The following is a 23,470-nucleotide window of genomic DNA, read 5'->3' on the forward strand; positions in this document are numbered from 1 at the left end:
CACTTTCTCTCCAAGCCGGTAAACACCCACCACCTTTAAACTCCACAACCCCAGTTAAACAAACTTTATGTTCAAGGTTGAAGTTTCAAATGAATTTTAAAAAAGCACCTGAGAGTTTCTCACAGGGTTATTAATACCCTATGTTTATGGCTGAAAGGTATAGATCATTTTTCTTTTACTACTGGCATTGGTAGTGAGCTAAATGAAGCATATGTCCTGGTTAAGTGGTGGGAAAAGAAGCCACTGGAGCCAACCTAAGTCTTCTAAAGACAGTAATACAGGAAATGAAAATAGATATAAAAGAGGAAAGCAAAGAAATAAAAATGAAGTCAAACTAATAAATGGCTTGATCATAAATGTCTTACATGTTTCCACTTAGGTTTTTCTTAGAGAGAAAATTTGCACGTGTTGGCTTTCACTGAGGTGTCTCTGTGCTCCTCTTGGACGAGGATAATACGTTCACCTAGACACAGAGTGTGTGAGCTATTTTTAACAGCCACCATCACTGGGTCCCTTTTTTTACAGCACCTTTCTAAGCAAATAATTGCCTGTGCACGAGGAGAGCTAAAAATGGAAACCATTAGAACAGAATTAACATAAAAGCCAGTGGATGCTCCGGTTCATCGGACTTCTGTAGATTTAATGTTTTGAAGCACCTTCAACGAAAGAATTAGAACAACATTTACACTGGACCTACGTGCTCTGTAGATATGTGTTGTATTTAACAATGACCCAAGGTTTTGTTGATTTCTTGAGAATTTAACTTTTACTCTCAAATGTAACACATGCAGAGGAACTACTTTTAAACAGATGGGGACAAATTAATTTTAGAATATGCATTTTCTTTTTTGATATGGCAAATTACAGCAATGGTTAATTAGTGGTTTCTTTGTTGCTACATAGTGCAGGATGGGTAGTTCGGTTTCTTTGATTTCTGAAGAATTTGGTCTGGTTTTATTTGGGGAGGGTGTTAGCTGCAGAGACATATTGTATAGGAAACTGACGAGCACAGTGTCTTTCTAAATGCAATGTGCTGATTAATGCAGATTATTCCTTCAACTTACAGTAGCATAAACAGTTTTGTTTTGTGTGTTTTCATGTGTAAGTTGACCTATAAAGCTACACCCTTTTTGAGCAGGATGTGACCTTTCCCAGTGTTCAACTGCCCAAAAGTCCACAGTGTAGTAGAGAAAGGGTTACTCACTGAGCATCAAATTCAGGTTGTATGTATGAAAAAACAAACAAACTTGAATGCATAGGCTTAATGTACTTTGCACCCTGCAGCTGTTTTCAGTTCTAAATTACTTTTACCTGATGATGTGCACACAACTACTGCGGGGGTGTCAAACTCAATTTCACTAAGGACCACACTGGGAAATGAACCTAGACATGTTTAGATTAATGACATGCTGTAATTTAATCTAAAAATAAAAACATCCTGAATAATACAGTTACATATAATCCCCATAAGGGGCTCGATAGGAATTCAGCCCCTTAGTCAAAGAAAAAAAAAACCTTAATATTGTCCTTGTGCACGTTTCTTAAAGTTTCACTCAGTCTGTTTCATAAGACTGAATACAAAAAATGAATGGTTGTGTTGGGAGAACAATGAAGATATTTCGCCATTTACTTTACGTCTTGTATACAGTTATTTGGTGCACATAAAAATGTGCACATTTGCAGAAAGATAAACAGACATAAAAACCAGATGCCGAACTTAAACTGAATGATTCACCTGACATTTCCTCTTTACAGTTGCTTCATTTTGAGATTCAGCTTGTGCTTTTTCATGCAGCTGCATGGCACTTACTGACTCTGTTGCCCCAGTGGTGCATAATTGTATGAGACTGACTTATCAGATACATGGGCTTTTCTTTACACTTAAAATTGCCTGTGCAACCGGTCTGTTCTATGTTTTGTCTGAATGAATGAAGGGTAATGCTGTAGGTGATGTCAGATGCCAGAGAACTGGTGGAAAGAAAGCGAATGGTAGCTTAGAATTTAACAAATGTTTTTTCAAGCTTCAATTATATCAAATTGACAAATAACTAACCACATCTGCTTAATTCTCAGACAATCCACAAAGCGGTGCGGCTTCGTAGCTTACCAAAGTCGTACTAAAACATTTTTTGACAGATTTTTGCGCGCCGTGTACCGCATAAAAACGGTTCGAGGTCAGTAAGCACAACCTGAAGTTATACATAAGGCGCACCGGAATATAAGGCACACCGTCGATGTTTGAGAAAATTAAGTGCGCCTTATAGTGCAGAAAATAAATATATATATATATATGTACACATATATATTCACAGAATTGGCTACAAAAGCTGAGCACCTTGAATTACACACTGGACAGAGTAATTGTTGAAAGTCGGTATATTTTCACTTCGTATGTCATACAAAAATCTTTGTCACATTCGAGATTAGCTCTACAGACATTTTCTTGTTATAACATTGTGTTCTTCCAGACTCATTAGTGTCGAGTAATTTCACCAGAGTGTAGAAAAATACATTCATCATCATAAAAAGATGAACATATCTAGAATTGAATAAAAACAATGTAAAGGTTAGTTTATTTAAAAACACAAAAAAAAGACAAAGCAAACAGATGAGGCAACATCAGATTACTACTTCCGTTCACTGTTAGTACCTAACCACACAGATTTTAGGTTAGTACAGAAACAAAAACACATCTATAGAAAATTCAAAACATTTTCTTAATCTGTTCCACTAGCATGTCCAGTGGGTGTATAACCAAAGTCCTTACATAATCTCTAAAGACAATCCATATTATTTATTAATACAAGCTTCTTAGGACTCCAAAAAAAATCTAATAATTGGTACTTTGCTAGATTATTGTAGCAGATATAATCTAATATATTCTGGTATTACACTTTTATCTAACAGTCACAGTTTATCTTTGGTAATACAGAAATTGCAGGCTGGGTTACAGAATCATAATCTTTTTCTTGTCACAATTATTAGCTCAATTCAAACTCACTTAATTGTTCGATCTTATTTGTCTGATTATTATTTCAACCCAGTTTATCTGTATGTTTTGTTTTTCATGCTCTTCTTGTATGTTACAACAATCTGAGAATTAAGTCCTCTTACTTGGATTATTTGTGAGTGAGAAGTTCGTGTGTTAAACCATGCAGTTGTCACTAATGCCACTTCACAATAACAGTCACCACCTTCTGACCGGATGGATAGGTTTGCTCTCAAGCCTGCAGCACAGTGTTAAGTTCAAAGGCAGCAGCATAAAAGTGCATTTTCAATGGCAGGTGTACACACATGGAAAAAGCACTGTGCACATTCACTCCAAAACCTTCATCTTGTCCTCAACAAGGCAAATTCACTTCCATTACATCGCTACAGTGTAAACACAAATGGTTTGATATTTCATGCCTCAAAAACAATTTCCACTTTTCCTATTTAAGAGCTCACACATATCCACGTTAAATTATATCTTTAAAATTGCAAACACAATATATGTCTTGCACACAAATAAAGATGATTAACACTTTTTGCAGTCTAACAGTTGTCTGCAAGAAAGGTTTTGACACATGCAGTATAAAAAAAAGGCATTCACTGTGAATTATGTTAGCTTTGGATTGTCACCCCAATACGTCATCAGAAAAAAATGTATGTTGTTTGACAATAAAATAAAATACACAATTACCTGATTGAAAACAAAAGAATCACCAGTATTTGGGGGAACTGTGTCGCATACGGTTAGCTCCATATGTATTTCTTGGTACACCACCACAGCGGATTTTAAATCAAATAACCAGCATCTGACTGACTTTCAGCTTTAATTCAAGGGGTTTAACAAATACATTAACTGTTTAGGAGTTTCAAAATTTTTTAGAAGATTTTCAGAGGTTCAAAAATAATGGGATAACCCAGTTATTTAATGGCCAGGTGAGGAAATTTTCTTAATTATTTCTTTACATCTCCAGAAAATAAAAGATTTGGATTTGACTCCAAGTGTTGCCATCGTTAGGTAAAAATTTACCTCTCGGAGAGATCGCAAAAACTTTACTACTGGCCAAATCAACAATCTGGTACAGAAGGCATGCACTGGCCATCTCAGCAACACCAAAAGATAACTAACATGTATGATGACAGAATTATTTCTTTGATTAAGAAAAACAACTTTCAAGTAGATATTACTTTCAGAGTGTAAACTCAAGAGATGCTTTTAAGGTGCAAATCACTGATTGCAAGGATAGGAAAGCCACATTGGACTCCCTAACCCCACAAAATGGACTTAGATTAATAGATTAACTAAACAAAAGAGAAGAGGTAGGAAGATAAAAGTAAGGAGAAAGAGAGAAATGGCTCATGGTCTGAAGCGTAGCACGTCATCTGCCAGACACGGGGGAGGTGATGTTATGGCATTGGCATGAGTGTCTGCTAGTGGAACCTGATCACTAGTGTTTATTGACAATGCAACTGCTCTGATCTCAACCCAGCAGCAGGTGCTTTTAGCTTTTAATAAGTAAATGCAAAACGAAATGCACAAAAGACCCACAAACAATCAGCAACTGAAGGTAGTTGCAGTAAAGGCACAGCAGAACATCTCCAGGAAAAAAAACACAGTGTTTGAAGATGTTCATGAGTTCTACACTTTAGGCACTCATTGACTGCAAAGACTTTCATCCAACTATTAAAAAAGACTGTAGAAAAATGGCTGTAGTTCCTAAAGAGTAAAAGTTTTGTAAACCTCTTAAATTAAAGTCTGCACTTCAATCACATCTTTAGTGTTGAATTTAAAATCCAGAGGTGATGTACAGAGGCAGAATAACAAAGCTGTCTCCAAATACTTTTGGACCTTACTCTATGCGTATATATATTTACGGTTACAACTATGTGGGCATTGCATCATTGAAAAGTAACTGGTACAGTACACCATAACATATGAATATTTTCCACATCCAAACACAGATACAAATTCTACTGATACAGAAGACAGACTGGATGAATGTGATGGCGAATGACCGAGCTCTGTACTCCATATGTAGCAATGTTCCTTAAATGGAGTTTACCAGTTTGGAATGGCTTACTGCTGCAGATAAAGTCTTTAACATATCACCATGCAACTCACTGAACTGGTGCAAAATCGATAGTCCTCTTCACTTCACTTTGTGTTGTGTTTGGTCTTGTGGGCAAAGTGAAGAGTTTGAGGCACTGCAGTGGTCTGATAAATCTTCATAGAGCCACTTGTTTTGAAAAAAATACATCTGCTGTAAAATCACTGCATTATTTTTATGCCCTTTCCTTAAAAATGAGAGGAGCTTCGTAAGTACAAAGCATGCCCTCTATTAAAACACATCATTAACATGAAAGCATCATATAAAGATTAGCAGTAAAAGTCAAGACCGAACCACAAATAACTGGCTATCGCGATTTTTTTTTTAAAACTGCAATTAAAAATCGTGGAAAAAGTAATGGCTTGTGGGTAATTATTAAACTGAACGAACTGAACTAAACATGCAAAATACATTTATACATTTAACAACATCATGTGGAATCAATAACACTGATCAAGTAACAGTACTGCTTTTTGGTATTACAGTGACTCCACTGTAATAGTTGAATGATCATAGTCACAGTCATGCCTGCCTGAGCTGCTCTTTAAAACATACATAGTCAGCTAAAGCTTCGGATTAAAAAATACGCTGTACATGCTTTTAAGTACCTTTTTGTGCAGAATTAAAACTGCAAATATTTCACTCTTGACAACAATAGTAGAAAATTACACAAACATGCTCCCATAGGGATTTACTTCTAAATACAGAAGGCCCCTACTACAATCTACAGACATCCTTCTCATCAGATTGACTGACTTTTACAATTCTAATGCCAGTATGTTTTTCTAAATATACGCCTCTTAAATGGTGTTCATGGTCTTTGTTAACAGCAGGCTGTGATTGTCATTATCATAACAGCAGCACAGTGACTAACTACGTCCTGGGTTTATTACGAGCCAGGGACCTTTGTTGGATATTATACTCCTCTGTCTCTCATTAACTCCTGCTTGCCTCTAGACTGACTGAGCAATAGTGAAAAAAACAAAGCAAAAACAAATATGTTTAGTTGTTTCAGTTATGAAGACAGACAGATGCAGATTTCCAGATTTCCTAGCTTTTCAGTATGTCCTTAAATGTAACTTCTGTAAGATTTAGTTGACAAACACCAAAAAATACAGTTCTGTATGTTGTTCACGCTCTTTCATTGTTGGGGTTGAGGATGGTAAAGTGGAATATGTGTGCAAGTGTTATCAAGCAAGGCTTTGACTCCTCTTTCACGTTGAAGATGTCTTCTGCTGGGGCCACTTTCAATATTTTGATTTCTGAATTCTCAAGCAATGCCTTGTACCACCAGTTATGACAAACAGAGAGACCTTGGAAGGATCTTGAGAGGTGCCGACAGTCCTTCTGCTACTTGAGGTGCTCAATAATTGAGATCTCGCCTCTCTCCAGATCCGGTCCGTTCAAGACCAAAGCGCCATTTATGGCCGAAGGTGTCGATCCGTGCAGTCCGGCCTCCTTCTCGTTTTTGTCCCGTTCATTGTTGAAATTGACAGACACAACCCGCTTGGGCAGGGTGACCTCGGGAGCCGGGCTAAATCCCAGCTCTGAGGACAGCTTGCGTTTGATTGATGCAGCACGCTGGAACTTGTCATGGATCTCAATGCTAACACGACGACGGGTTTCTTTGAACTCTGCAGAGACATTTGCCGTCCACTCTGCAGCATGCGCCCGGATCTCTCCAACCTGCAATGACACAAAGATATAAAGAGGTCAGTAGAAATGCATTAGGATGACAGGAGACACATGAAAGCCAGCAACAAAAAGACTTTCACAGGTTTACTTTTGTGGTTTTTATCTGATAACAATGAAGGTAATATTTGCACACCTATTTAAAATATACTTCACCATCACCGTCTCATCCTCAGGTGTATCTAATATATCAGGGGTCTCCAACTCCAGGCCTCGAGGGCCGGTGTCCTGCAGGTTTTAGATATAACCGTGGGTCAACACACCTGAGTCACATGATTAGTTTGTTACCAGGCCTCTGGAGAACTTCAGGACATGTTGAGGAGGTAATTTAGCCATTTGAATGGGCTGTGTTGGACCAAGGACACATCTAAAACCTGCAGGACACCAGCCCTCGAGGCCTGGAGTTGGAGACCCCTGTAATATATAATCAAGCATGTATTTTGTGTTGCTGATATAAACAGGACTCATCTTCATGTATATTTACTACAGAGTTGCTGTTGTGATTCTTTGATAGCTCTTTTCGACTGTAAAGTATAGCTCACTTTCTTTCTGTGTGTTTATTCTATATTCATTACAAGTGTGAGTGCATGTTTGTTGTTTTCTGATCATTCTGATGTTTAAAGCTCAGATGTTCGTCTTTGTTGTATTTCCAGATTCTTGTTTACTATTCTAGTACTGTGAATCTTAGTTCTGCTAACACTGAGTTTTAATTTAGTGTTACAATATTATGGTCGGGTTTCTGTCTTGACTTTGTTATTGATGCCTCCAAAGAGTTTCTCTGTATCATGTTATTCTTAGTTTTTTGTCTCTTACTGGTTATCTTTTTGGTTATTTCCTGTTTTACTTTGATAGTTAGTCGTCTCTGGAGCCTTGCTTTTACTTCTCCCCACGACTGTCTTGATTTGTCAGCACAAATTCCTCATTTATACCAGCTGTGTATAAATAGTCCTGCCTTCAGTCTTTGTGTCAGTGTGTGTGTGTGTGTGTGTGTGTGTGTGTGTGTGTGTGTGTGTGTGTGTGTGCGCGCGTGTGTGTGTGTGTGCACTGCAGCCATACAATTTATGGATAATAAGATCCACAGAGCCATTCTGCTACCCCATCTGGCCAAAAATGAAATCTCTTGAAGATAGTGATAATGTCTGTGCGTCTAACTGCATCTGCGGTGACTTATGATAATAACACGCCTGCATCTACAGACCAGTGAGATGGCATATCACAGCAGGACTGCAAGATGTGATTATGTAATTGTGCTCTTGACAAAAATGTGACTTTCACACTCCAGAGGATGTTTTTGATAATAACTGGTAAAAATGTATGAAAAATTCTTTATTCATGCTCACCAGCAAAATTCAGGTAGCACAAAGAACACAGCTGTATCACTCAGAAGGAGACCCTGACAGTTTTTTAATAAAAGGCTGGAAATGTCCAGAAGTTCCTTTTTGGAAACAAGGTTGGATTTATTTTGATAATCTCTGTTATATTTAGTATTAAAGTCATTTGATATTAAGCTTCATCATCACACATTGTCTAAATGATCTCTATTTCCCTCTGGGGATGATCACAATAAGATCCAGTGCTTGTGTTTTGATGGCAGTGAGTCGATTGGATTAGAAAACAGTCGTATCACTGAAATAACGTTAAACAGAGGGCAAAAGTTGAAGTGGCGATATGGCATAATGTAGCTCGAATAATGAGTGTCATTGTACAGAAAAAGGCACATGGTGACAGCTACACATAAAGCTGATAAAAGGAACAAAAACAAGCTGCAAAAAGTTAGATGAAGCAGAAAATAGAAACCGAGGGTATCGTACCTCTTCTTTTGTTCTCTTGGAGATGACTTTCAGCCAGTCTCCAATCATACTGAGGATAGCAGCAAAGTAGGCCAGCCCAACCAGAATCCAGAACCACACGACTGGTTTGTAGTAGTCCATGTACTCAATATCTGACCCACCTACACACACACACACACACACAGATTAACGAGACGGATCAACATGACTCAGAGAACCAGGTCCAAACTGTGTCTTAGCATTAAATCACTGGTTGTGCTTTTTACCTGCCACAAAGTCCCCAAAACCAATAGTAGTCAAGGTGATGACGACAAAGTACAGGGACTCCAGCGCAGACCAGCCCTCGATGTGTTTAAAGATGGCTGCCGGGAGGGCCACAAACAGCAGGCAGCCAAACAGCACGAACAGCAGCGTGGATATGACCCAGATCTTTGTCTGACTGATCTCCCCATGCTACACGGGAAAGAAAAGGACATCATTCAAATACTCAACATAAACTTTGTGTGTCTGCAGGCAGGGAGAATCCAGACATTAAGTATTCAGATCTCAAAGGTATAATACTGGATTAGATTCCTGCACTTGACATCACACTCAAATAAAAGTACAAAAGTGTCACCAAAGGAAAAGATGAAAAATGAAAGAACTCAGTAGATGTTGATGTGGAGGTTGTGTTAATCTATGTACACAAGGCTGGCTCCAGTTACTTCTAATTACTCCAGTCTACCTGTGAAACTGCATTTAGTCAGAATTAAGCTGTAGTATTACTCAGTCGAAAATGTTAATTCTGTGGAAACCTGTGTAATGACAATATTTCATATAAAATAAAAGACAACGTGTTTCTCTCTCAGGTTAAACAGCTAAAGTCATTAAGGATTATTATAAGGATTATTATCTGGTAAGCATTAATGTTTGCAGAGTTGAGATGTTTAAGGTGGGACCAAAGTGGAGGACTGACTGATAATAATAATAAAACAGACTGTTAAACAGAATACTCTGAAGTGAAATGCCAAATTAGCCTGACGCTGTTAGCAGTAATGGCATTATTCCATAAATTGGTCCCGTGGGTGCAGCTGAAGAGAAAAGACATTCACTGAGGATAATGCTGCAGTCTCACACAGTCTGCACTGAGCAATCAGGCTTTCATAGTCACACAGGCACTTACACAATGAACTTTTGTCTTCTTTCCTTAATCACAATATCCATTACTCAGTCCCTCGGGTGCCCTGAGAGCAGCGGGAGGAGGAAATCATTCCAAAGTATGTTTCTGTTTTCAGATTTCTGCTCCTTCAAGACTACAAAACATATTATTCACACCAGCTACTTGAACTTTGAAGACGTGACTGCGAGCTGAGTCACCTTTGTCTCTCTTAATAGATCTGCAGGCTTTTTTTGCAACATGTGAGAAGAGTGTGACAACACGATAAATGAACGAATCAGCTTGAAAATGAGTGCCCTGCAACGACAAATACAAAGAGATCTTTTTCTAATTTGGATGAGCATCAGGTGTTTTAATGAGCACCGACTCCAAAATAAAGGAAATGATTTGTTTGTGTTCATGTGTGTGCCTTCTTCTGCATTCCCCTGTCCCTAACTTCTTAGTAAGTGTTTTAACACTTAAAAACACAAGTTAGTTAAACTTGAGGGATGGCACAAACCATTGTGAATTTATCTCCTTCGGTGCAAATGAAGCAACAAAGATGCTCCTAAGAGACAACAAGAACAAAACCCCCCAAAAGGGAGTGATTTTGCAGGTGCTTGCTCTATCTTTATTCCTGATTCAGTTTTCTCTAGTGTTATTCTTGTGTTGTTAGTGTCTTTTTTAATGCTGGTAGGATGAGACTGAACCTGCTGCCCATTCATCTTATACAGAGAGTCCAGCCATTGCGAGAAGGTTTGCTGTGTCCCTCAGCACAGAGTAGACAAAAATACCAGGAAAATACCAGAAGACGGGCCGTTAATGAAATAACACATGGAGACATGGCATCAACCCAGCAGGAGGACCGTTATCTACTCCACTGCGTGAGCAGGAACAGGAAAAGCACTGCTAGAAATGAGAAATGACTCTTCAGAAATGACAGCAGGTTCACACTGAGCATATGTGACAGGCATAAAAAAAGGCCTGGAGATGCCGTGGCAAACGTTATGATGCTTGCAACATCAGCTCTGAAGAGGATTGAAGTCTTTCTAATTCCTTGCACTAAATGGACAAGCTCCAGACTGCATATCTCAACTTCTTCCTAAACAAACTGCTGTTCACTGTCTTCGTTCACAAGCTTAAAATCTATTAGCTGTCCCCTCATACAAAAGTGAGGACTGTGGTGGATAGAGCCTTTCAGTCTGTGGCACCAAGGCTCTGGAACAGTTTACCAATCCAGCTCTGTTTGTCTGACTCTGTGAAGTCTTTGAAAGAAACAGTTCAAAACTTTTCTGTTTTTTCAGGTCATTTTTAAGCAATAAATTGCAAAAAAGAAGAGCCAGATGTTGCGAATATGATACAAAATCAAACTCATATATGCAAATTAATACTGAATTATTGTTTTGTGAGAAGGTTCAGTAAAAGCTCTTCAAAATATTTACATTTTCTGGGAATTATTTTCTGGTTCAGGCTTTGAAAGTTTAATGTGATTGTGTTTGATGCTCCACACTCACCACGAACATCTTCTCCACTTTGTCAATGCCCTTGCCAAATATGGTGCCGAGCTGGTCTCCTACACCGGCCAAAAGGAAGCCAAACAGCGGTATCCCTAACAAAGCATAGACAATGCAGAATATTCTCCCGCCTTCGGTGTGGGGAGAGATGTTCCCAAAACCTGCGAAGAGGACACATCACCAGTGATTTGATGATTTGAATCCCGGTATTCGCTGCATGAAGACTGCATTTGTGAATTTGTTTGGAAGATATCCAACCACTACACTCGAAACACTGCTGGATAGATAGTGAAATATATTAGCTGCGTTTTTAAATTACACTTCTATAACACTGCATGTTTCAATTTTTTCCATTTTTGAATATATTCTATCTAATTACAAAAAAGAGTTAATATAACTCAACTAAGGTGGAATTACAGTGTCATGCAAGTAGAAATGGCCACTGTGTTGAAAGTGAGGAGAGTTTAAGAAATCTATACACATGCATGCACAAAGTAAATGTATGGGGAAAGTAAGTGTGCTAGTTTGATTATATCCACAAAGCAGATGTATAATCAATAACTAAAGAAAGGTCACTGTTATGTAGCTAACTGTAAGAGCTATATTTAGAGGACTGTCAACTCAAAAGTAAACATAAATTAATTAAAAACGGAAAATATACAATGTGGTTCTTTCGGTCTGAACATAGATGCTCTTTGTGTGAGTGTATGTGTGTGTTTCCTACCAATGGTTGTGATGACAGTCCCAGCAAAGAAGAAGGCAGAGCTCAGGTCCCACAGGCTGCTGTTGTTGGTCATTGTTCCTGCAGGGTTTACTCCTGAACGGATGGCGGACACAACTTGCTAAAAGGTAGAGAGAAAGAAAAAGACAGCCAGAGTCACAGACAGCAACAAAATAAAGTACGACTATTAAAATACAAGATACGGGAAAATAAGATTATGAATATAAACATAAATATGATTGTTTACAGTTTACATCAGCAGATGGAGTAAGCGATAACAGGGTGAATTAATTAGAGGTGATATTGCAGATCTCCTGTCTGGTAAGCTGGGATGGCATTCGAGTATTATACATGATAAAGTGTTGTTGTGTGTGGGCACAGCTTTAAAATGTATTTAAACATCATCCCTGCAGAATGAGGAGTCATTCAGTCTAAAAGCCACAGGCAGAAAAGATCTCCTGTAGCGCTCAAACCTGCACGTCAAAGCAGCCTCTTACTGTGAGTGCTGCAATGACCAATCAGGGTCCCATGCATTGTTGGATTGTCCCTAATGCTGAAGAGTTTCATCAGCATCCTCCTCTCAGACATCCGTAAATTAAAAACCTACTATAAGACACTTTTCTTTACAGATGTGCAGGAATGTGTTTTTGTGCTTACCTGTGTAACAAATTAAAGAAGGAAAATATATGAAATATCATTGTAAACGACGCAAATATCTACAAGTGATAAAGAAAATACATTATCTTGAGTGAATTTAAGAATTTCTGATTTTGTTGGGCCATAGCTGGAAGACCAAGCAAACAGCAAGAGTCTGAAACAGAGCAGAAACTCTCGGTATCTCAGACGCTCTTCCTTTTAAAGCTAAAGGAGCTGTCCATGGTGCTGAAACCAGTGCTGCTGTGCTGAATCATAGTAGGGTACAGTACATACGCTGCTCTACTTAATGCATGAGTTTTAACATTAATATTAATGTCAGGTTAGTCTTACCTTAACCAGCTCCTCCAGCTGGCTCTGGTTGACACAGGAGTGTCTGGAAAGGAACTGCAGCTTCTGGGACAGGATGGCCAAACGCTGTTCACTATTAGAAAGAGGAAAAGTACTATTATGTCAACTGAACAAAGTTTGATTTGGTTTATAAACATCAAAGACTAATGGAATTATATATATGACAGCCTAAATATTTTAGAGTAGGACTAATATGCTCAGTATTTCTGTATTGCTCATGGGAATCATTTGGGGGCTTTCCTACTTTGGTGAAATAAATAATCTCAGTCGTGTCTTTGTTAACTGTGGGAAACGAAGAGTTCACAGCCAAATATACAGCACAGGATACTGGGAAAAATCAAATCTTTATTACCAGGCTGAGGCCATACATGGAAGGTCAGTCACTCTGGCAAACAAATCTGGCAGATAGAAGATCAGAAGCAAGATCCAACAAAATAGGCAAAAGATCACTCACATCCGGTCAGAAGTAGTAAGAACACAAAGGCACAAAGAGTACAACAAAACACGAGGAGCAGCAGGGCGTGTCTACAAGGGTTGTTTTTATGAAGACAGCACAGTCTGGAAAATGGGAAGTAAAGAAGTTGGGCTACGGATACCAAGGTAAGTGACTGAACAGAGATAAAGAGCTGGAAAGTGAGCAAAAGCTGGAAGCAGGAAGTGTATGACAAACAGATATTTCAAAATATAACAGGAAGTGAAAACACAGAAATCCAAACACGTGATATGAAACTAACACAGAAGCCCAAAAATTAAGTGTAGTAGAACTGTACATGTTTTAATGACTCAGTCAGTTTCATGCTCCCAATCAAGAGCAGAAAGTACTAGCACAGACTTGTATATATTCTTTAGTCATCTGTGTTGAAGACTGCATTAAACTAGGGCTGTTTCAGGAAGTGCACTACAGGGTACCCAGTGGTGAGCTGAAAATACATAAAGCTAAAAGTTTACATCTAAACATTTATGACTTTAATAAACATAACATTTAATATATTTTTACTTTAAATAAATATTCATAGAAGATCAAGCACACCGTACTTATTTGTAGGGTCTTAACCTTTGCGTTCATTGCCACAGATTGGAGAGGAGCAGTTATGCGAGTCGTGGGACAGCTAAATAGATGGATGGATGACTGGCCTACCTCTCTTTAACCTGCTTACCTCTCATGGGGCTGCTCCAGGGATCTGAAGACTGCTGCTCCCATCACCAGGTACAGAACCACCAAAAGAAAGATGGCTGTCACCGTCTTCCACTTCATCACTGTGGCAACCACCTGCAACACTTCAGCTTGTTAATCAAACCATATACATACCTGCATGCAAGAGGTGTCCCAAAATAAACTACAATGACACCACAGGGTGTAACAAAAATCCTGTGGAAACATCTCATTTGTCCTCACCTCGCTCTCCTCCGGAGGCGTCAGTGTCATTGGCTTTGTGGAGAAGGAGAGGCGGGGCTTAGTGTTGTGAGTGGCGGATTTAGGGTCCAATAAGTCTGGAGCTGCCACTACCAGGGGAAATGAGAAAATGGCATTCAATTATTTTCCCTCCCATGCACTTTTCTCCCTGCCTGTCTCTGCTCATACATGCTCCAGTCAACAGATTTAGCTTGTTAATTTTAGAAAGCCTTATGAATAAATCACCAGCAAAACTTTGAAGTGGTTGCTACATGCTAACACTGGAAAAGGGCTGAGTCGGGCCCTTAAGTTGAGTTTAGCTACACCCGCGTGTGTAACACGTATCTGTGCTTTTATAAAATCTAACATATGATGAGTGATGTGCATCTTAAATATAGACAAATATAGTGAGAGTATGAAGGCTATGACTTTCTAAAAGAGCAATAGAAAAGCAAGGGCGAATGTTGCTAAAGATACCGCAAGAGGAAAAAAAGGTGCTGAGGCCTTTGTAGAAGAAGTGTTTTAAATTATGAAATGTACGTAAAATCAATTCACTCTGCAAATCCTGAAAGAATTAGCATAAAACCATTGTTGTATCAGCTGTTTTATTCTGCTGTAGTTTGTATGCACTTTGCATGTTTCTTTAATTTCCTATAAAGGGGACCTATTCTAATGGTTTCCCACCCTACAGTATTTTTATACCTGGACTCTCCTAAAGTAAATGGTAAATGGCCTGTATTTGTACAGCGCTTTTACTAGTCCCCTCTCGGGACCCCAAAGCGCTTTACACACCCAGTCATCCACCCATTCACACACTGGTGGAGGCAAACTACAGTTGTAGCCACAGCTGCCAGACTGACAGAAGACTGACAGAAGCAAGGCTGCCATGTCGCGCCATTGGCCCTTCTGGCCAACACCAGTAGGCGGTAGGTGAAGTGTCTTGCCCAAGGACACAACGACCGAGACTGTCCAAGCCGGGGCTCAAACCGGCAACCTTCCGATTACAAGGCGAACTCCTAACTCTTGAGCCACGATCAAAGTAGAGTTTCATGATTCACAGCTGTTGTACTCATGGCCAGAGCAGTGTGCTGGGGAGGACCATATTAGGGATATCCTCTCTCTGTGGCGTTATTTAGACCCAAACCCAAAAAACACTGTCTTGAACTGGATGCCAAGTTTAAAATCTGAGCTGTTGAGCTGGTCTGACTGATTCAGCTGCTGATATACTGGGATTTTCCCAATCTCTTGGGTTTATAGAGAATAGTTTAAAAAAGAAAAAAGTGATTGTCAGTTCTCAGGACAAAAATACCTATATGATGCCAGAGGTCAGAGGAGAATGTAACAGCAACCAAGGTATGCAGAAGAACATGTACAACATGTCAAACCTTGAAGCCAAAGGGCTATAGCAGCAGAAGACTGCACCAGGTATCACTCCTGTCAGCTAAGAACAGAAAATCGAGGCTACAGTTCTAATATGATTGGGAAAATGATTTCTGCTGCAACCTTTGGATGAAAACATGGATCCATCATGCAGTGTATCATGAATTCAAGCTGGTGGTGGGGGGATGGTGTGTGGAGAAATTTCCCTGGCACACTTTGGGCCCCTTAGTACCAACTGTTTAAACAAGTTGGTACACATAATGTGTAAACCCTAGAGATTAAATGGCACTGCATACCCGAGTATTGTTCTTAACTATGTCCTAAAAATATTCCTTCATGATCACAGCCATCTTTTAATGGCTGCTTCGAGCAAGATAGCGTACCAGAGTTCAAATCATGTCAAACTGGTTTCTTGAACATGACACTGTACTCAAAAGCCCTCCACAGTCACCAGATCTCAATCCACTAGAGCACCTTCGAGACGCTATCATGTCAATATGGACCAACACGAGGAGTGTTTCCAGCAGCTTGTTGAATCAATGCCATAAAGAATTAAGACAACTCTGATGTGACCTCTCCAGAGTGTACTCTGCCTCTTGCCTTGTGACAGCTGGGTCAAGCAACCATGAAAACAGTTAAGAAAATGGATAAATGGATGGCTAAAATAAGGGGTAATAAGTCCTGATTGATTATGCTGTAATTGCAAAGATAATACATTCTTTTTCTTTCCAAACTTTGCTTTCTTGTCTCCCGGGAGGAGACACAAATCCCACTGGGTTTGAGTCAGGAAGGGCATCTGGGGTAAAAGCTCTGCCAAATCAAACACTGTAGTGACCCACTGTGAATAAAGGAGCAGCCGAAAGCAGCTTCCTTTCCTTTTTCTTTTGTGACCAGGGCAATGGCATTTGTAAATGTAATTATTTCCCACACAGAATGGAATACGCCTCACATTTAACATTCATCTTAAATGATATGTAGTTACAAAACAAATCTTATAAAATAAGACAACAAGCAGATGAATAATATATATTTTCTCTATTCCTATCTAACATAACAGTTAATACACAGGACCTAAAACTACATTACAAAATGTGATATCCACTTAAAATGTTCATTGTCTTGGTTCTTTACTACACTTAACAGTCCTAATAATTGACAAGGAAAGTATGTTCTGGGTTAAAGAGCACGGAGCTGAAGAGAAGAGAAGGCAAGACTGGTTTAGGCACATTTTCTACTGGAAATATTAAAAATGTTAAGAAAAGTTCATTAATAGTTCCTCAAATAATTGCAGTTCACACAAATACAACAAAAATAGATGAAATCAGACAAAACTGCAACATTTTCAAATTCTTTTAAATGTTTTTCTTTATATATAGATTTATAAACAAAAACTGTATCAGGAGAAAAATAAAATATATTAAAAATAAAAAGGTCAGAAGCGTCCATCCTGATCACGTGCACTGCTGACCTACCGTTTATCTTAGAAGCACTCCTCTTCCTTCCGATAGTGTCTTAGGCAAAAGTTAAACCATCCCCCTCTCTGTGATCATCAGTGTAGGGTTTGTTAATATAATGTTAGCAGTGAACACATGAATCATGGATTCTCTTTGACGGGATTAGTTTTCGAAATAAAAAAGGAATTCAAAAAGCCTTTTTTCTGGCAAGCTGAGACAGTTTAGCTGAATAAATATTTAGTGAAACAAAGCAAACACGTGCATGCAGCTGTGCAGGAAGGAGTCAAGACTTAGTCACACATAGGAACTCATAAACACACACTTCAGCCTCTCCTCTCACTGTAGGTGGATAATTAAGAACAGTCTGCCGAGTTTTGCGTAAGTTTTGGGACTCCGAGTTAGTTTTTGTGAAATTTGGGGTGAATCTGAGGTGTGGGTGATGCTGGTGTAACATTTTTTTTTCACAAACTTCATGAGGTTATGAAGAAGTTTCAGGATAAGTTTTCTCCCATACAAACTGTGAATTCACTTACTCCTTGTTGCCTATCCGATGCCCTCCGCTCTCCTCTTCTCCTCGTCCGAGGCTCTCACTGCGTTCGGGGGAATCTTTCCTCTTCTGCGTGTCTCCTCCCTGCGGTGCTGAAGAGGGGGGACGAACTGGCGCTCCGTTTTCCCTCTGCTGTTCTACTTTTACCGCTGATGGGACGATAGTGTTGAGTCTGCACTTTTCTCTCACTGTCTCCGCGCGCAATTCCAAAGGGTTTCCTCCGGTGTGTCTTTGTCGTTTGTTATTCTCGCTGCTGTTTCTGCTCTGGAGCATCCACTGCGCTCTGTCTGCGCTCTGGCTTTTTGAGCGCACCGCTGGACCGGCGGAATAACACCGAGAGAAAGGAGGGGTTGGAGTGGGGTGGAGTAAGGACAGGGGTGGATGTGCAGGACACAGGGAGGTGCTTACTGCCCAGGGAGGTTTCTAGAGGATTTGAGGAGTTCCAATAAATGTGCAGCGAATCTGCTGCACGTTTTTTTTTTTTTTTTTTGTCATGATTCTGACTGCTGATCGATACCGGAGCAACATGCCTGAAGCTTATGCACAAAAGGCAGACGCTGCCTGGTGATGGCCATGTGGTGATTCCCTGGGGCTGAAAAACTAAAGTAAGAAAAAGAAAAGAAAAGCAGAATTACTTCTTTGCTCCCTACAACCTGGTACAAGATAAGATACATTTCTTTATAGACAGTTTTTCCCCTTCATAATGGTAGGTGAGGCCTCACTTCTGCTAATTTGAGTAACTAAATTCAGTTAACTGTTTTTGACTCCAACTCCAGGCCTCAAGGGCCGGTGTTTAGCAGGCTTTAGATATCACCCTGGGTCAACACACCTGAATCAAATGATTAGTTCATTGCCAGGCCTCTGGAGAACTTAGAGACACGCTGAGTAGGAAATTTAACCATGTAAATCAGCTGTACTGGATCGAGGATCAAGGACACATCTAAAAACCTGCAGGACACCTGCCCTTGAGGCCTGGAGTTCCCTACCCCTGCATTAGGTAATAGTACCTGGTAACAGGTACCTTTTTAGTAACCACTCAGCAAGTGTTCCAAGCAATCTGACGCAATCATAAATGTGATGTCAACAGACTGCATGCCACGATTGGCTGATCAGTGGCATTGCTCATGAGAGCGTTTCCTTCATGAAAATCAAAACCACATTTACCTGGCAAAGTAGGTAATAGCTACACAAAAAACCAACACCGTGGTCCCTGTGTCTGACAAATAGCAAAGCACCGAGCAGCAGGTATACCATCGCCTCATCTTACTTTCTTGTGGTGTTCATGATGCATCCAAATTACATCACAAGACATTTGCCCGCGTTTCTATAATGACCCCAGCACATTAGGTGGGACTCAATTGTAATGGAATTCCAGTAGAGCTGAGCTGAGTCACACTGACCCAATCCAAGTAGTCACTAATGGGAAAGGGCTAATAGAGACAGGCAACCATAACACTTATGGTCAGTTTAGAATCACCAATCAACCTAACCCCATGCAAATCCATCTTTTATATAAAGTCTATAGTATTCACACAGAAATAAAATCATGTTGGACAAACCTCCAAAAAGTGTTTATTATTAACAAATGCTTTGCACAAGGTAGTCCGAATGATCTTTAGTGACCAGACCTGATTTCTCAGTAGGGAAGTTTCACTATAGTTTAGCTGCCAGAGTGAAGTAATATGCTTCATCAAACAGGTGGATAAAAGAGGTGATGAAGTATGCACTGTTGGCAAACGATGGATGCAGGCATAAGGAATCTGAGTGGTGAAGTCAGAGCGGAGGCACCATAAACCTGGAGTATTTCTAATGTCCAGCAGGGGGCGACTCCTTTCATTTCAAAAAGAGGTCTGATTGTACAGAAGCCTTAGGGAAAACAGCTTCTTGCTTTATGAACTCAGTAAAAACCCATAGTCTCATTCATTATGATTTCAGTCTTATTGAATACATTACTTTGTGCATTATAGCTGCCACAAGATTGCAAAAGATTGCCTGCCTACCTGGTTACTGATAATTTATATAAGAGTGCAGAGTGTCCCGAACACACTCAGCTGAGGGTTTCAAAACCATCATCACAATGACAACTTCCATCTTTTATTTAAAGGCTGTGAGAAGATTAAAAAAACAAAGTTGAAATGCTGTGTTTTCATTGTATATTTTTCTTATTAGTTGTGTAAAAGCTAAAGGGATTGGAGATAATCTATCTGAATTTGAGGAGCAGGGCAGTGCCTCAAACACTCCCCCAACCAGCCACACATTTAAAATAAATATCTACTTGCACCACACACCCATTTGATCTTGTCATCCTCTCTCAAAGGCCACCACTGCCTCTTGCCTAGCTTGTTGGTCCGTTATTATAAATGTTTGTCATTCACATTTGAGGTTGGGATATTTGCTGGTCAATTGGATGCTATAAGCTGACATAAAAAATAGTTTATACATAAAACATGTGAATGGTTTCAGTATTTTAGGTTATTTTCTATAGGTTTCAGTATAATTAATAATAATAATAATAATAATTAATTAATTAATTAATCTGTAATATTCACTGAACCTGAAATATGTAATTTGTGGCATGTAATGCATGAACTGACCTGCTATAAAACACATTAGCAGGAACATTATTATCAGTCTCATTCCCCGCAATCAGACACATGAGATTGTCTTTAGAATACTTACTCGTGTTGCTATGGTCACAATTATTCTGACTTCTTTGGTTTATGTCGTCTACAAAGAAAAATACAAAGAGAATCTAGAGAATATCCAGAGGAGACACACAAATATTGTGGAGATTGAACCAAATTTAAGTTATTGAGGCTGCTCAGGTGATCAAATAGGCAGAAAATGGCTAATATTGCACATGGAGGAAGCTGCTTTCTTCTCTGTAGGGAGTTAAGTTTACAGAAACTAAATTTGGCAGCTTCTTGAGGTGAAGGTTCCTGTGTTGATGTGGGTCAAGCTGCTGTTCACACACTAATTAAGGCCCTGGAGGTGCAAAGTTCAGCATTTTTGACTGTGCTCAGGAGCTTTTTTTAATTTAAAGTGTAATAAAAACTACCTTCTCTTTTCCCGATCTCTCATGTTCCTCTGGTCTCTCTGTTCGCTCTCTGTCTCCCAGACACTGATGAGAAATTAATAGTAGTTTAAATGTTCATTTCTCCACCCCATGACTCTAACAGTTACACTTTAATTACACAGCTAGATAAACTTGGATACCCTGTGGTGTGTGCGTGTGCGTTCCATAACTTAAGATGAGGTAACATGCATATGTAGCTTGTGGTTTATGTGTGTATGAACGTGCATATAGTGTGTGTGAGTGTGCACAACCAAACCTCACACACGCTTTTCACCTGTCTAAATTCATTAAGTCAAAAAAAGTCACGCTGCGCTGTGTTACACAGATGTAACGTGCCTCGCTATCATCCTGTAATAAACCAAAAACGCGTTTTCACCCAGGTGTCATCCACATATCTGAACCAGTGACTTGGTGGTGTTCCAGGGTAGGATAGCAAAGCCCTCTTTTCCACTTCTTCCATGTACAAATTGGCCACGATGGGTGAAACTGGGGAGCCCATGGCACACCCATGTTTCTGCCTGTAGAACTGACCCTTGTATGTGAAGTAGGTGGAATGAAGACACAGTTCCAAAAGCAAACACACTTGGTCGATGCTGAGATTGGTCCTGCTGCTGAGGTTGGGGTCATCCTGTAATCTCTTATGGACTACCTCCAACGCTTCTGTGACTGGGATGCAAGTGAAGAGAGCTGTAACGTCGTACGAGACCATGGTTTCGTCTGCCTCCATAATGACATCTCTCACCTTCTCAACAAAATCCAGGGTGTTCTGGATGTGGTGTTCAGAGCTGCCCACCAGCGGGTTGAGGATCGAAGCCAGAAACTTGGAGATGTTATAGGTGACAGAGTTGATCATGAAGACAATTGGTCTTAAAGGTGCACCCTGTTTATGTATTTTTGGTAAACCATACAGCTTTGGTGTAGATTCCCCTGGGTACAGCCTGTGGTATGAGGTCCGGTCAATAGCCTTGTCTTGTTCTAACTGCTTCAGACAGTCTATCACCCTCTTCCTGTAGCAACTTTCTGGGTCTCGTTTCAGGGGCTCATAAGTATTTTCATCACTGAGTAGCAACAAAATTTTCTCATGATAGTCTTTCTGGTTTAGCAATACTCTGCACCTACCCTTGTCTGCCGGAAGGATGATAATGTTGTTGTCATCGCTAAATGATGTGAGTGCCTTGCTCTCCTCCATGGTGATGTTGGATGCTGGGGGCTTTGCATTGCTGAGACAGGCCGAAACTTTCGTCCGTAGTTGCTCTGCTTCCACTTCTGCAATACTGTTGTTACGAATTGCTGTTTCTGTGGCTGTGATCAGCTCCACTGAGCAGCAGTTCTCTTGGTTGAAATGCCTTCTTGATGTTGGAGGTCAGAGGAGAATGGCCAGACTGCTTTACGTTTAGAGGAAGGCAAACAACCCACAACAGTAGTGGTCTGATGTCTCCTAGGCCTCTTAGTACTGACTGACGAGCCTACCTGAGAATTGTTTCAGTCCATTAATGACCACAGTGCACACACCTTCTAATGCCCAACACACCATGTCACAAAGCTCAAATAATTTCAAACTGACTTCCTGAACATCAGTTTGAAATATATTCATTGTACACAAATGGCCTCCACAGGCACCAGACCTCAACCCAATTATTATTAAAAATCTTATTATAAACTCAACTAAGTCACAGAAATCATCAGAGTGTTTTCCACTTCTCCAGCCTCACTGTCATTACACTGATGAAAAGCTTGTTTCAGAACCAAAGACCCAACTGTTCATTTCTAAAAGTGCTGCAATGACATTTGTTTGGGTTTTCCCTACCTTGTGTCATGGCGCAAAGGGGGTTAACAAGTGTTTCTAACTACCTGCCATGTACGTTATTGTCACCATCTGAAATGATTTTTCCAATACTCCAATAAATACTTAGGATTAAATTAGGATCCTGTCACGCATCCTTTTTCTGCCACTGGAAGTCACCTCAGTCACTTGAACTGCTCATGTCTTCTTCATTCTTTTATTGACCTAATATTTATAAATAGTAACAACAAGTTGTTACCATTTATACAGTTCTGGTCCTCTTTTTTATTTATGTCCTCATTTATTGCTTTTGTCCTCATTTATATCTTACCCAACATTTATTTAGCTAAATTTAGTTCTGAAATACTTTTCGGCAGCTCAAACTAATTCATCATGCACATGCTTACATATTTTCTTTTTGTCAGTTAATTTATAAGTCTGCTGCAGGGTGGTACTGATGATCACGGCTTGATAGAAATATTATTTCAGTTGCGTCTTACGTGCCTGTGTGTCTGATTATCTGTGAGTTGTGTCTCGTGCTGCAGCCGAATATTTAGAAATTGATGATAAAATAATGATAGGAGTCAGTCTGATGTCTGATAATCAGGGATGCCGATGCTTAGTCACAGCCAATTTGCATAGCTGTGACCAAATATAGGCGTCTCACTTTAGCTCATTTTACCATTTTGTTTGTTGTTACTGATATGCAGTCTGTCTGAAGGGTAAAAATAACACAAATGCAAATATTCTCCTGCTATGGAATTAAGTCTTGTCTCAATGAACTTGCTAATAACTCGCTCTCTGCTGATGTGGAAACAAGATCCTGTTGAAATAGCATTTTTCAATTAATTGTTGTTAGTTTTACAATTTTGCGGATCGTGAAA

General features: G+C 39.6%; 1 protein-coding gene across 2 annotated transcripts; it reads right to left on the reverse strand.

Moving 5' to 3' along the window:
• Nucleotides 1–2,618: 2,618 nt before the first annotated feature.
• Nucleotides 2,619–18,154, reverse strand: LOC113024152 (potassium channel subfamily K member 2-like). Of its 2 annotated transcripts, XM_026170932.1 has the most exons (9): nt 17,714–18,154; nt 14,350–14,456; nt 14,111–14,223; nt 12,936–13,026; nt 11,952–12,069; nt 11,228–11,388; nt 8,845–9,031; nt 8,600–8,739; nt 2,619–6,782 (listed from the first exon to the last, which is right to left on the reverse strand). In XM_026170932.1, coding segments are annotated over exons 1-9 (1,254 nt in total). In that variant the 5' UTR covers nt 17,715–18,154; the 3' UTR covers nt 2,619–6,446. The 2 variants fall into 2 exon arrangements, with proteins under 2 accessions (XP_026026717.1, XP_026026727.1); XM_026170942.1 differs by lacking the exon at nt 17,714–18,154 and having other exon boundaries at nt 14,111–14,231; nt 14,350–14,395.
• Between the last annotated feature and the right edge of the window lie 5,316 nt (nt 18,155–23,470).

Source organism: Astatotilapia calliptera, chromosome 1 (assembly GCF_900246225.1).
Source record: "Astatotilapia calliptera chromosome 1, fAstCal1.2, whole genome shotgun sequence".
NCBI classification, from domain to species: domain Eukaryota; kingdom Metazoa; phylum Chordata; class Actinopteri; order Cichliformes; family Cichlidae; genus Astatotilapia; species Astatotilapia calliptera.